This window comes from Coregonus clupeaformis, chromosome 10 (genome assembly GCF_020615455.1).
Source record: "Coregonus clupeaformis isolate EN_2021a chromosome 10, ASM2061545v1, whole genome shotgun sequence".
Taxonomy (NCBI): domain Eukaryota; kingdom Metazoa; phylum Chordata; class Actinopteri; order Salmoniformes; family Salmonidae; genus Coregonus; species Coregonus clupeaformis.
This window is the reverse complement of record NC_059201.1, coordinates 35,860,737-35,875,925: the sequence shown is the minus strand read 5'-3', so window position 1 is coordinate 35,875,925 and position 15,189 is coordinate 35,860,737. Positions and strand designations below refer to the sequence as shown.

At 44.3% G+C, this 15,189-nt stretch overlaps 1 protein-coding gene across 3 annotated transcripts; it reads left to right on the top strand.

The window, feature by feature from the left end:
• The first annotated feature begins 3,736 nt into the window (after positions 1-3,736).
• On the top strand, positions 3,737-15,189 carry LOC121557934. 3 transcript variants are annotated; one of them, XM_041871381.2, is made up of 3 exons: positions 3,759-3,819; positions 7,543-7,706; positions 13,246-15,189. In XM_041871381.2, exon 3 carries the CDS (start codon positions 13,304-13,306, stop codon positions 14,204-14,206), a length of 903 nt encoding a protein of 300 aa, XP_041727315.1. In that variant the 5' UTR covers positions 3,759-3,819; positions 7,543-7,706; positions 13,246-13,303; the 3' UTR covers positions 14,207-15,189. The 3 variants fall into 3 exon arrangements, with proteins under 3 accessions (XP_041727314.1, XP_041727315.1, XP_041727316.1); XM_041871382.2 differs by lacking the exon at positions 3,759-3,819 and adding an exon at positions 6,293-6,351; XM_041871380.2 differs by lacking the exon at positions 7,543-7,706 and having other exon boundaries at positions 3,737-3,819.

Here is a 15,189-nt window from a genome sequence, read left to right as displayed (position 1 = left end):
GTACAGGTCACAGTGGTGGGTAGTATATGGGGCTTTGGTGACAAAACGGATGGCACTGTGATAGACTACATCCAATTTGTTGAGTAGAGTGTTGGAGGCTATTTTGTAAATGACATCACCAAAGTCAAGGATCGGTAGGATAGTCAGTTTTACGAGGGCATGTTTGGCAGCATGAGTGAAGGAGGCTTTGTTGCGAAATAGGAAGCCGATTCTAGATTTAACTTTGGATTGGAGATTCTTAATGTGAGTCTGGAAGGAGAGTTTACAGTCTAACCAGACACCTAAGTATTTGTAGTTGTCCACATACTCAGGTAGCTTAGTGGGTAAGAGCGTTGTGCCAGTAACCGAAAGGTCGCTGGTTCTAATCCCCGAGCCGACTAGGTGAAAAATCTGTCGATGTGCACTTGAGCAAGGCACTTAACCCTAATTGCTCCTGTAAGTCGCTCTGGATAAGAGCGTCTGCTAAATGACCAATTTATTTATTTATTTATTTACTCTAGGTCCAAAGAAACATTATGATATGGAGAAAATGTATCTCAGAAGAACAGAATATGAGTTGTCCTACTGTATGTTATCTGGCTATGCTCCATGCCATAGGCTGTAGGCTTGTTCATTTAGCAGACAAGATATGCTTATAAGTCCTGTGCCATTATTTTATTATAAGATTTTACAGTAAGAAGAATATAATTGAACATTTTGTGCAATTGGCATGCTGACTGCAGGAATGTCCACCAGAGCTGTTCCCAGATAATTTAATGTTAATTTCTCTACCATAAGCCGCCTCCATCGTTTTAGAGAATTTGGCAGTACGTCCAACCGGCCTTACAACCGCAGACCACGTGTAACCACGCCAGCCCAGGACCTCCACATCCGGCTTCTTCACCTGCGGGATCGTCTGAGACCAGCCACCCGGACAGCTGATGTAACTGAGGAGTATTTCTGTTTGTAATAAAGCCCTTTTGTGGGGAAAAACGAATTCTGATTGGCTGGGCCTGGCTCCCAAGTGGGTGGGCCTTGTTCTCAAATGGGTGGGCATATGCCCTCCCAGGCCCACCCATGGCAGCACCCCTGCCCAGTCTTGAAATCCATAGATTAGGGCCTAATGAATTTATTTAAGTTGACTGATTTTCTTATATGAACTGTAACTCAGTAAAATCGTTGAAATTGTTGCATTTTATATTTTTGTTCATTATACTACTGAAAATCTTTCTGCCCACCCACTTATCAGCATATCCAATGAACCAGTGCACTTGAAGAAAGTGATCGCTTTTTCTGGCACCTATGAATGTATTCAAAACCGTGAGGGGGGGAGTGAACGAGGGTATAGGGAGAGATAAGGGGATTGGAATTGGAATGCAAATCAAGCCCAAATGGGCACCGAACAGAACCAGAGAGAAAGAGGCGATGCGAGAGGTTTAAGCCGCCCAAAATATGTCCACGAAAATAAGCCCACATAGTGAGGACATTTTGTTTGGCGGTCAACGAGCAAAGCCACGGGAAGCAGTGGTGCTGCAGTAACCCCTGAAAAGTCTGAATATTTTCTTTTTTTCAGCACAAATGCACTGATTTAAGTGGATGCATGTGACATCTAGGCAAATTAGAAGAAAAACAAATTATATCAGTTATGCCTGTTGTCATAGAGAGAGGATTCATTCTATTTCTATGAGAGGATCATCTTGGATATAACCCGTTTTAGCACGGACTTTCCATTTGAGGGCTTCCACCATTTGAAAGTAGTCAACTGGGTGGAGATTCTTATGAGTTGGGAGCGATCAGCCAATGAATCAGAAGAAAATTGACAACTTTAAAACAGGAGTTGGAACCGGTTCAGGGATCAGAACCGAAAAATAAACGAAATATTTCAAGGAACAGAAATGGAACCCGGGAACGAAAGTGATCCATACTGTTCCAGAACAGAACCGCTATTTTAAAAGCATGGAAACCGGTGAATAATATTATTTTTGTTCCAGACATTTTATTCGAGTCCCACAAAAAACCGCAACAAAGCGCTTATGTACGCCCTCCCTCTGTATTCCAGTGTCTGCCTGCAAGCTGAACATCTTTGCCGGTGTGTGTTAAGGCTACCTGACCCTCCGGAGCAGAGGCTACTTCTCACGTTAGACGCGTGACAAGATGGGGAAAGAGATTTTTTTTATTAGCTAGAGAAAATCGGATTCACTTTTTCAATACTATTTAAGGATACTATAGGCCTAGTTGTCATGTTTCACGTTGAATGAATGAATTAATTACAGAAAGGTAAGATGTGTGTTTTAATTCTGGTGCCGGCTCTGCACACACTGCTTGTTCGCTTGCTATTGTTAAGGGACGTCACGCTGCTTGCTTAGCGAGTACAACTTCCTCCCGATTCGGCCCAAACGTACCAGTCGGCGCCAGGAGAAAAGCTAGCTATTCGCTGGCGCAAGTGGGGACATTTCAGGCTGAGGAGTAAGTTTCACACATCCCCCATCTGCTACATTGACGACTCAAACTTACTCAACAGCGACCCCAGCGCAACTGTAGATCCAGGTCACTACACCACTATGAAGGACTTCAGGCTGCTTGCTTAGCAAGTACCACTTTCACCCGATTCGGCCCAGAACTGGCGCGAATTTGGGACCTCTGCCTTGCTAGCACGCACGACCACCCTCCTGCACGCACGACCACCCTCCTGCACGCACGCACCACCCTCCTGCACGCACGACCACCCTCCTGCACGCACGCACCACCCTCCTGCACGCACGACCACCCTCCTACACGCACGACCACCCTCCTACACGCACGACCACCCTCCTACACGCACGACCACCCTCCTACACGCACGACCACCCTCCTGCAGCGTCTGACCAGTTGGCACCATTCGAAAAGCTAGATAGATAAACGCTGGCGCAAGTGGGGACATTTCAGGCCGAGGAGTAAATTTCTCACATCCCCTTGTGCTACACTAGCTCAAAGGACATTCAAAGTTCCTTCATAGAAGCCGCTCCTCCGTAGGTATAATTCTGTGGACCTAATTAGATAATGCATAACAAGATGCCTGGCGCTTCAAGCCTGCTCCTCCTCTCTGGCTCTCTCCCCACCTGTACAATGTCAGTCACCTCTTGCGCCATAGGCTACACTCGTCTGTCCATCACGCCTGGAAACAACCAGCTTGGCTGCTCTATCCGCACTGATTGGTGAAGGAATTGAATGAGCTAAATGTTTTTTAAAAACTTGATGTCAGAGGTTAAAAAAGGAACAATATAATATATATACTTTTTGGGGGGTTAGAACCGTTTCAGAACTTTATTTTGCAGGTCGGAACAGAACCAAAAAAAATAGTGGTTCTGTTCAGAACTAAACGATTGGAACATAATTTCGGTTCCAACCCCTGCTTTAAAATGGAAATAGCCTCAATGGCCCTGAGACAAAAGATGATTCCTCTTATCTCTACGGCCAGTTGTGCACACGCATATCTGCCGTCTCATTTTGCTAGAATGGTCCCACCTGATCTCGCCTCCTCCCGCCTGCCTTCCATCTTTGAGGACATGTATATCCCTTGTTAGAGTCGTCACTCGAATATCTTCTCAATATAGCAGACAATCTTAGACCGAAAAAAAAAAAAATATGACTTTTTTACAAAACGCCCCTTCTTCCTTATATGGGTGTTCACTCCGCCCAGTTTCCTTCCTTATATGGGTGTTCACTCCGCCCAGTTTCCTTTTCTGTTTTAAATGAATCCCGCCTCTTTTCACTGACTCAATTCGCACCATTCGCAGCCATTTTAATCTAGACTTCAGTTGCTACTGGACCTAAACGATGCTCGCTTGGGACCGTTGAAAGGTAAGGTTTTATTTAGATTTCGCTGTTTGCGTCTCTCGGTTGCTGTCATCGCTTCATCTAATGACATTTCCCTCCGATTTCGGGGCGCCAGTTTCTCGTTGAGCGCAGAGAAAGCGTAAGGAAACACCGAATCGCATAGCGACCTGGCGCTGGGTAACCGGGAGGGAAGTGTGGTAACGTTATTCTAGTGACCCGGCTGTCGCTAGCTAGCTTTGTGTGAAGTCTAATTTACGTCGTATTACTGAGATTTAATTTGAAAATACATTTGATTTTCATTGTTTGTAGCTTATTGTAAACCCCTTTTGTGTTATTACTAAGTTTATTTGGTCATATTTCAATTTAATAAAAACCACATTAACTAGTTTTGGAATGGGAGTTACCAAACATTTTCATACTCATGAAGGGGAGGGGAGGAGGAAGGAGGGGCTGAATTTGTTCGGCCCTACCTGAATGCGTTCCTCCCTACCACAAGGGGCGCTACAGGTAATAATACACGACTCGTTACGTCTAAGAACAGTAACGCATTATGTTTTTAAGCCTAATTTATACCCTATGCAAAACTGAACAAACTACACGCAACAACTACATTTAATTACGCAAAATGGCAATCCTGCTCAGTTGTGTAGCGAAAATGCGGAAACATGAAACAATCTCTCAGCTTGTAACTCGGCAGAAGTATGAAAGATCACCAATTTGCGTAGATTGTGTTATTGCGTATGGTATAAATAACGCTTTAAGCCTACTTTCCATCGAAAATAACTTATGTCACTGTAAAATATAAATATTTAGATATCTCACTGTTCAACTGTCGTGGCGGTGAGCCGCGCCCACTGCTTTCCTGTGCTACAACTGCGCCCCCATAGGAGGTCACTGCGCCCCCATAGGAGGTCAATGCGCCCCCATAGGAGGTCAATGCGCCCCCATAGGAGGTCACTGCGCCCCCATAGGAGGTCACTGCGCCCCCATAGGTCACTGCGCCCCCCATAGGTCACTGCGCCCCCCATAGGTCACTGCGCCCCCATAGGAGGTCACTGCGCCCCCCATAGGAGGTCAATGCGCCCCCATAGGAGGTCAATGCGCCCCCCATAGGAGGTCAATGCGCCCCCATAGGAGGTCACTGCGCCCCCATAGGAGGTCAATGCGCCCCCATAGGAGGTCAATGCGCCCCCATAGGAGGTCACTGCGCCCCCATAGGAGGTCACTGCGCCCCCATAGGAGGTCACTGCGCCCCCATAGGAGGTCACTGCGCCCCCATAGGAGGTCACTGCGCCCCCATAGGAGGTCACTGCGCCCCCATAGGAGGTCACTGCGCCCCCATAGGAGGTCACTGCGCCCCCATAGGAGGTCACTGCGCCCCATAGGAGGTCACTGCGCCCCCATAGGAGGTCACTGCGCCCCCATAGGAGGTCACTGCGCCCCCATAGGAGGTCACTGCGCCCCCATAGGAGGTCACTGCGCCCCCATAGGAGGTCACTGCGCCCCCATAGGAGGTCACTGCGCCCCCATAGGAGGTCACTGCGCCCCCATAGGAGGTCACTTTGCCCCCATAGGAGGTCACTTTGCCCCCATAGGAGGTCAATGCGCCCCCATAGGAGGTCACTGCGCCCCCATAGGAGGTCAATGCGCCCCCATAGGAGGTCACTGCGCCCCCATAGGAGGTCACTGCGCCCCCATAGGAGGTCACTGCGCCCCCATAGGAGGTCAATGCGCCCCCATAGGAGGTCAATGCGTAGTTTGTGTTTCGTTAGTCTCTGTTTAGCACTAGGATGCTCACATTATAGCCTACTACCTTTGTAATAAGGCATCGCCTAGACCTCTACGGAACAGCATGTGAAACGGTTGGTTGGTTGGTTGGTTGGTTGGTTGGCAGCCTAATCAGCACAGTGATGATTTCCCTTATTGCTAATTAAGACACTTTTTAAAAAGACGTGTTACGGTGGCTAGTAAAACATTATTTAGGAGCGGCTGCTAACCGTAAATAAATATAGCTAACTAGCCTAGTTGGATTGGCATTTGAAAGGTCTGTTTTCATGACAAATTATTTAGTGTACTCTCATTTAAGCCGTTTGAATGTAAAACTGAAGGCCAATTATTAACTGAAAAGGGAACTTAGCCGAACACATTTTCACTGCACTTGACAGGGCTGTCAGGTAATTGTATGTTTGCGTACCCGACGATTATGGATGAAGACCGTCATGAAAATAAAATAACCGCCAAAAAATACATGTGTGTGTATATCGTTTTTTAATTAACTTCATATTCAAGTCGACAAACTTTACCCAAAAGTAGCAAAGGAAAAGTAAGCGTGGTTTTCATCTAATGTCTACGTGAGGTGGGAAAAAGTACCAAGTTTTAGTGTGTTGTGTTTGGCAGCCGGACATTCAAAAAGATCAAGCATGCATTTGAGTCCGTTTCTGCGGTAACATAACATGGACTCCAAAACGTAATGGAACTTTGTTGCTGCTTGTTTCAGCAAGGTGTTGTACCGAGTCTTCCATTGCCTAGGCAAAGCACATGCAGTCAGGAGCGGAGGTGAGGAGAATTTGTCTTAAAAAAATATATATATAAATGTTTAGTCTGTTTTGCTATTCGAATGATTATAACGGTGACTGTGGTCATTTGGCTAACCAGTAATGTCATCCAAAATTCCAAGACCGTCACAGCCCTACTTTGCGGTATACTGTATTTTACTACTCTGAGTATACCAAACATTAGGAACACCATCCTAATGTTGAGTTGCACCCCCCTTCTCCTTCAGAACAGTCTCAATTTGTCAGGGCATGGACTCGACAAGGTGTCAAAAGCGTTACACAGGGATGTTAGGCCATGTTGACTCCAATGCTTCCCTCAAGTTGGCTGGATGTCCTTTTGGTGGTGGACCATTCTTGATACACACTGGAAACTGTTGAGAGTGGAAAAACCCAGCAGCGTTGCAGTTCTATACCTTCCTTTTCTGTTGGCTTTTCTGCATTTTAAAACAATTAAATCCATTTAGATGCACCAAACCATTTAAACTAAGTCCTAAGGGTTTTCCTGAAATATTCGCATTATGTCACAAACCCTGCTGCTGGGATCATTCGATGGCATTGACATTTTCTTTAGAGAGGACGCCATAATGATATAAATAATGTAGCCTAAACTACTGAAAACAGGCCTTTTACAAGATTAAATCATGACAGGAGCGTTTGATTCTTATTAAAGAGATCCAGACAGGCTACTGTAGGACTCTTTCCCCCGGGACGTATGAAGGGACAGACCCCCCCCGGGACGTATGAAGGGACATATGAAGGGGACAGCTGTGCTATAGTTTGAAGATGAAATTGACAATCATTCAAATAGAAAGAAATACAGCCATAGTCTATTTATCAGCCATGCTGATTAGAGAGGGGAGAGTGGTGGAAAGAGGTTTAACTACTGGGAGAAACTACTATAATTTGAATGGATGTTTAAAAAAAATAAAAAAAATGGACTTCCTGTGTGAGGTGAAGAGAAAATGACAGATGCCCAGCTGGGCACTTTCCTACATTTTGACATTTGCGAGAAGCAGGCCAGGTACTTCTATGCGCGCGAAGAACGTTTCCAGTCGGAGAATGAGAACGGAGTGTAGTTAAAAACATTAACATGCATTAATGGAACAAAATGACAGGGGTTGACGGTAAAATTGCCTGTTTTCCAAACGGTAGGCTACCATTGTATAGCCCTGACTACTCTTCTACTATGCAGGGACAGGAGGGCAGCATATCGGACCGGGCCTGATCAGCGCTGGGCAGCATATCGGACCGGGCCTGATCAGCGCTGGGCAGCATATCGGACCGGGCCTGATCAGCGCTGGGCAGCATATCGGACCGGGCCTGATCAGCGCTGATTCCTCTATAAATTAAGAAAAGGTTCCGTATCAAATTATACCATGCCAGGTTGGAGAGGCCTGGCGGATTGTCTATTGTCCTCAGAGCCAGAACAACCTTGTCCCCCGCTTAAAGAATAATTCATGAATAGTCACACATCCAAACTTTTTTTTTTTAAATACTGATTTACTTATTTACTAGCAAACAATGAAAACATGCGTTCTATAAAAGGAAGTCCGCACATCAAACAAATGTTTTTTACTGAAGTGCCATCGAGTATAGCGCTCTACGTCTAGCAGATAGTTGCCGGAGCATCAGAGGACCGTTGGAAAGAGGAGATGTAGACAGTTTACTACAGGCTAAGTTTGCAAAACAATTGCTTATAATAATTAGTAAACACTCTCGCTATTAGGTAAAGTTTATCTACGTAAAAATAAAGTTCATCACTATTTTATTTTTTTATCCTTAAATGAATGTAGGCGTATTTAAAACAGTTGTTGGTTATTTTGTTTTCATGACTGTCTTCATCCATAACAGTCAGCGGTTATTCAACTAACGTCACAGCTCTACCTGCAATGGAAAAAGCAAAAACGATGCATGGACGTCATATTTTCTAATGTTTATCATAGAGAGATTGTAGCCAGCTACATTTCCTAATGTTTTGCTTGAAGTTAATCTGCATTTTACTGGATAGATGTGGGCTACGCCAAGAAAAGTCCCGGAGAAAAGGATCTCCACCTCAGTCAGAGCGCTGCTGATCATGCTGTCATCCGAGTGGAGAAATGCAACTGAAGCACAACATTTGTGACCGACCGGCTCGATTTGGTCTTATGTAGCAAAATTTGTTTGGTTTGTTAATTGTAATAATTGAAGGATGATACTCTCAAAATGATGGCAATCGTCCATTTTACCACCAGGAAGAGACTGCTAACGGCTGTAAACAGCTAACTTGTTGGCAAGAGCTTTGGGAGCGCACCCCATACTTTTTTCCTGTGAGAGCTCTGCTACCAGAGCTCGACCGGCCTAACACTGGGTTAGGGCTGGGTAGGGATTGTTTTCTCATCAATAACTCTGGCACGGTTAGGGATTGGGTATCACTGAATTAAACACTAACATTTAGGTTTGGCGGTATCCTGATTTTCATACCGAGCTCTTGCCATAGCGAGATATTCGGTAATACCGGCACTGAACACAAGGGGCGCTATTTTCTAACCCCACAGCCTCTGTAATCCGACCGTTAGCAATGCTAACAAGGCCATGTCAAATCCCATAGAGAATGCTAACTAAATGCTAACGAGCACGTTGCAAACATTTTATAAGGTCTCTGACCTAAACTATTTTCAGAACAGACATCCCAGCTCATACAAGTAACTCAAAAATGGTACTCACAGTTTGCTGCACACACAAACCAAATATTAGACAGCAAGGCTCTTGATCCAGGAGGGGATTCTCTGCTGTTAAGAAAGTGAAGCTTGATTTTGGAAGAAGCTAACCACTTAGCTAGATCAGGGGTTCCCAACCTTTTTCACTCAGGCCCCCCTTCCAGGATTGGGGAACGCGTCCATCTCTATGGGCACAAGCACTGTTCATGACACAAGCTGTTCACACCCCTCTTGTTGGCGGAGAGAACATTTTGCAGGTTTTAATGCATATTTCCTGCAATTCTACACATTTTGCCGTGTCTAAAAATGGCGGGTGGGGAAGCAGAAGCTGCTACGTCATGGTGAAAGGGGGAGATATGTTGTGTGGGGAACCAGCTTTTTTTCACCCGATTTGTCCAACTTATCACCTCTAAAATGTAAATAAAACACTAAAGAGTTTATATAATGTCTCGTACCTATTTGAAGGTTTGGGTCGAATTTGAATAGGGTTTTTAGGGCAGCGCTACATTTATCTTCACCATTAAACTGTCGGTGTCACGGTTTCTGAGAGTCATGATGGCTCGCAGTGATTAGGCGAAAAATTAACAAATTATCTGAATTGATTACTCGTGAGTTCATCAATAGTTAACTTTACACTCACCATTACTCACCATTTTGATAATTTCTTGTTTTTAATCTGCATGAGAAGCGCTCCACCTGGTGGAAAGAGGCTGTACGGCACAGAATGAGTTGAATGATGCGTGCCGTACGTTACGTCGTGACATGTCACGCTTTAACGAACAGCGTCAGCGGGGTCATTTTATAACCTTTCTCCAATACTATTGGTCCATTACCATGTCAATCAACACTGAATCGAAACTTAGTTCACACCCCGGATTGTGATGCCAACACAGTCACTACAGTCCCATTAGTTTTCATTGCAGCCTCGTTTGAATGCCGCGGTTTCCCACATATGTACAGATCGGAGTTAGCTACCAACTTTCAAGAGTAAGTTGAAAGCTGACCCCGAACACAGTTTGGGAACCACTGAGCTAACTAGCTACTGAATTAGTAAACCAAATGCACAACTGCAGAGTATTTAGTTAACTTAATAGTTACAAGAGATCTAGCTGGGGAACATTTTAGTTGTGAATTCCATAATGTAACTAAATCACCTGGCGTGTGCTGCACAACAGGGAGACTCACAATGTGGCTGGGGACTACCGGTAAGATTCATAATGAAAAATTATGTGAAAATGAAGAACGCAATCTTCTTTATCTCTTTAACGTGTTGCATAAGTTGACTGCAGGTATTTACTTAAAGTAGCTACAAATATTCAAATGTATAAAAAAAAACGTCAGAAATAGTTTCAACGTTATTGAAAAATTATCCCGTGGCTACTTCAAATGACCCCGGTATACAGTAGGCCTATATAAGGTATACCGCCCAAGCCTGCTAACATTTTGAAGCTGAGCCATTTTCTCATGCTCTGCTGCGCAGGACAGTCATATCTTACTAAGAGGTGCTTCAACCTCGTCAAATATAAGATATTATCCGAGTTGACTCGAGAGATTATTTCACAGAAAATAAGAATGTTCCTTGAGTTTTGTCGTTTAGCGTGACGGAAAGTAGTTGGCTAACTGCTCGCTCCAGTCTCATCATTGAGCAGCCCAAGGATGCTCAGACTAGCAGCAGGGCGATGGACCGAGACTAGCAGCAGGGCGATGGACCGAGACTAGCAGCAGGGCGATGGACCGAGACTAGCAGCTAATGATACTAACAAAGGAAGTTATTTCTGATTTCGGGCCGGGCTTTAAATTTGGCAGAAGCAATCAGGCCTGTGCAGGGTAGGGCCTGAACGTTGCGGGCATGGGTAGGCCTCAGGCTTAAAATGTATCCCCGTGCAGGGCTCTACTGTGAGGCAGCGTGGGGTGCCAAAAGGACCATAGAAATCATCTTGGGGCGAAAGTATGAACTGCCATTGAATCCATTGAGAACTTTTGTGAAACATCACATCACAGTAGAAAAATATAAGGCAAATCGAAATCCAATATGGATGGTGTTAAGAGATGGGTGGGAGGGGTTGAGGGTAGCTGAAGGATGGGACTAATAACAACAAGACAACTAATGTAAAATATACTGTGTCCGTAAAATGTATATAGGTTCAGAACTTTTGTGAAACAGCAAAGTAAAAAATATGGCAACTAAAAATCAAACTGGATGGACATCAGAAATAGATGGGAGAGGTTGAAGGTAGAGGAAGGGCCGCACTGACCGGACCGGACTAAAAACAAAAAAATAGAACTATTGTAAAATAGATTGTCCGTAAAATGTATATAGTATGTATAAGCTGGAAGTAGAGGCCTAAGTGTTGTTGTTCATTAGTTTACTCCAATTAGGGGAGGGGTGGTAGGGTTAGAAAGTATTTGTAGGGTTAGTGGAAAATAATAAAGGAAAATAATATTTAAAGATGTGTATTTATCTATATGTACCAGTCAAAGGTTTTTCTTTATTTTTACTATTTTCTACATTGTAGAATAATAGTGAAGACATCAATGAATTAACACATATGGAATCATGTAGTAACCAAAAAAGTGTTAAACAAATCCAAATATATTTTAGATTCTTCAAAATAGCCACCCTTTGCCTTGATGACAGCTTTGCACACTTGGCATTCTCTCAACCAGCTTCATGAGGTAGTCACCTGGAATGCTTTTCCAACAGTCTTGAAGGAGTTCCCACATATGCTGAGTGCTGCTTTTCCTTCACTCTGCGGTCCAACTCATCCCAAACCATCTCAATTGGGTTGAGGTCGGGGGGTTGTGGATGCCAGGTCATCTGATGCAGCACTCATCACTCTCCTTCTTGGTCAAATAGCCCTTACACAGCCTGGAGGTGTGTTTTGGGTCATTGTCCTGTTGAAAAACAAATGATAGTCCCACTAAGCCCAAACCAGATGGGATGGCGTATCGCTGCAGAATGCTGTGGTAGCCATGCTGGTTAAGTGTGCCTTGAATTCTAAATAAATCACAGACAGTGTCACCAGCAAAGCACCATCACACCATCTCCTCCTCGATGCTTCACGGTGGGAACCACACATGCGGAGATCCTCCGTTCACCCACACCGCGTCTCACAAAGACACGGCGGTTGGAACCAAAAACCTCCAATTTGGACTCCAGACCAAAGGACACATTTCCACCGGTCTAATGTCCTTTGCTCCTGTTTCTTGGCCCAAGCAGGTCTCTTCTTATTATTGGTGTCCTTTAGTAGTGGTTTCTTTGCAGCAATTCGACCATGAAGGCCTGATTCACACAGTCCCCTCTGAACAGTTGATGTTGAGATGTGTCTGTTACTTGAACTCTGAAGCATTTATTTGGGCTGCAATCTGAGGTGCCGTTAATTGGCGATTTCTGAGGCTGGTAACTAATTAATTTATCCTCTGCAGCAGAGGTAACTCTGGGTCTTCCTTTCCTGTGGCGGTCCTCATGAGAGCCAGTTTCATCATAGCGCTTGATGGTTTTTGCGACTGCACATAAAGAACTTTCAAAGTTCTTAAAAAATGTCCGGTTTGACTGACCTTCTTTGCTTATTTGAGCTGTTCTTGCCATAATATGGACTTGGTCTTTTACCAAATAGGGCTATCTTCTGTATACCCCCCCTACCTTGTCACAACACAAATGATTGGCTCAAACGCATTAAGGAGGAAAGAAATTCCACACATTAACTTTTAACAAGGCACACCTGTTAATTGAAATGCATTCCAGGTGACTACCTCATGAAGCTGGTTGAGAGAATGCCAAGAGTGTGCAAAGCTGTCGTCAAGGCAAAGGGTGGCTACTTTGAAGAATCTCAAATATATAAAATATCATTTGATTTGTTTAACACTTTTTTGGTTACTACATGATTCCATATGTGTTATTTCATAGTTTTGATGTCTTCACTATTATTCTACAATGTAGAAAATATACAAAATAAAGAAAAACCCTGGAATGAGTAGGTGTTTCCAAACTTTTGGCTGGTACTGTAAGTACACTACCGGTCAAAAGATTTAGAACACCTACTCATTCAAGGGTTTTTCTTTTCTTTTTGTTATATTTTCTACATTGTAGAATAGATCCTCTCCATCCATCAGCCTACATCAGTAAGCATGCAATAGTTTTTAGTTTGTCTTCTTGATGTATTTATTGGAAACTGCTCCTCTCTAAATTCTCTCAACAGGGTGAAAAGCAAGACAGACTTCGGGAGCTCTCAAACATTTAACCTCAAGGCAGATGTCATGAATTACACAGACCCGGTTGTGGAGAAGGCCGTCAACTCCTGGTCCAGAATCGCCTCGGCCGGACAGTCTGTCCTTCTTGAGGCGTTACAGATCCTCAACCCCATGTCAAAGGATCTCTCAGACACAGAGGAACTAGTAACCTTTCTCCAAGGGCTTAAAGAGGAGGGCCACAAGCCCACAGTGCTACGAAGTAAAGATGTGTATGGATATAGGTCTTGTACGGCCAAAACACTACCAGAAGAGATGTACTCTACAGACATGGCTAGCAAGGGTTCAAGGACAGGCAAGAAGAGGGGAAGGAGGAAGAAGAAGAAGAAGGAGTCTAACAAGTACGCATCGTGGAGTACTAGTGCATCAGAATCTCACAAGGGATCTGTCTTTTCCAGATGTCCGGTTATGACTATTGAACCTCCACCGGTACAGCAATGTCTGAAACTAACGAACATTACAGGTTTGAGGAGGGGTCACACTGCGAGACTGCAGATTCACTCTCAACCTCCAACACTTTCAGGGATACCGTTGCTGCCTTCGCAGAACATGGGTAGAACACCAAAAGCAGTGGCGTTGGTCGGTCAAAGGTATCATCCCTTCTGTCCGGAATGGAATGGAGCCCTTATCGGAGACTCCGCCCCGGTGATATATCAAAACGGCCGAGGAGTTTACGACTACAAGATTGACGTGTCGAACCACAGACGGTCCTGGAGGGATGACCGGTCTCTGTGGGTGATGAATGATCAGGAGGAGTGTCGTCTAGATGAGAACAGCCTGCGGTTGAAGGTGATCAAAGTGGACGACTGCGTCACGGTGGAGGAGCTGAGGAGGAAGGCCCAGAGGATCCTGCAGGTGAACCTGTCCCCTGTCATACAGATACGACCGCTGTATGAAACTGTAGCGGAATAGCAGAGTGATATCTCTAGTGACGTCTTGGTTTACCCTATCTAGTGTTTCTTGTATTGAGCAGCGACGGGATGATGGCGTCAACAGGACTGAAGGAACTGACGTTTCACAGAAGTTCCACACGGTGGTGCTTGAAAGACGCTCCATAGACATTACAGAATGGGGCGTATTAGTGATTTTCTACCAGCTTCTGTTTTGTACCCGGAGGATGGACTGATAGACTTGGTGAGCAGTGTCACAGCACACTGTAGGATCACTTTTCTTGCAAGAACAAAAATAAAATGTTTACCGTATTTGGTCTAGCAGTCTCCTCCCACACGACACTTTGCAGATTTCGGTCCCCTGAAGTGAATGTGTAAATGGTGCAACCTTGTTTTAGGGACAGTCTTTTACATTTAGATCTTCCTGTGGTTACTGACTCATTTGATTTAGTTTTATCTACTTTTGTGTAGCCTATTTCATTGAGTTTAAACTTTGACGGCCTCAAATTATTCTGTGTTTGCTGAATGTAAGAACTTGAATCGTAACAATTCCATTGCAGGACAAAGTTAAAATGGCCTTATTCTTTTCAACTAAAATAATTAGTATTTTTGTAGTGGCTGATTTTGTTTTATTTTCTCTGGGTAAAGCATTTAATAGCATCATCAACCACCCTATCTTTGAAGTATTTTATTTTACCTGGATTGCAGAACTTTTCCTAACGGCAGATGTTTGAAAATGGAAACAGATATTAGATATTATTTTACTGTCTTAGATCGGGTGCTAACTTTGCATTGGTGCTAACTGGGAACCAGCTAAATCTGGCCATTTGTGAAGAAGTTGCCACAAAGTGTTTTGCGATCTTTCATCACTAGTTCAGTTGAATGGTTTAGGATGCGCTTCTTCCATAACCACAGGGACTGTGGTATCAAATGTGTCCCAAATGGCACCCTATTCCCTATATAGTGCACTACTTTAGACCAGAGAATGGCACCCTATTCCCTATA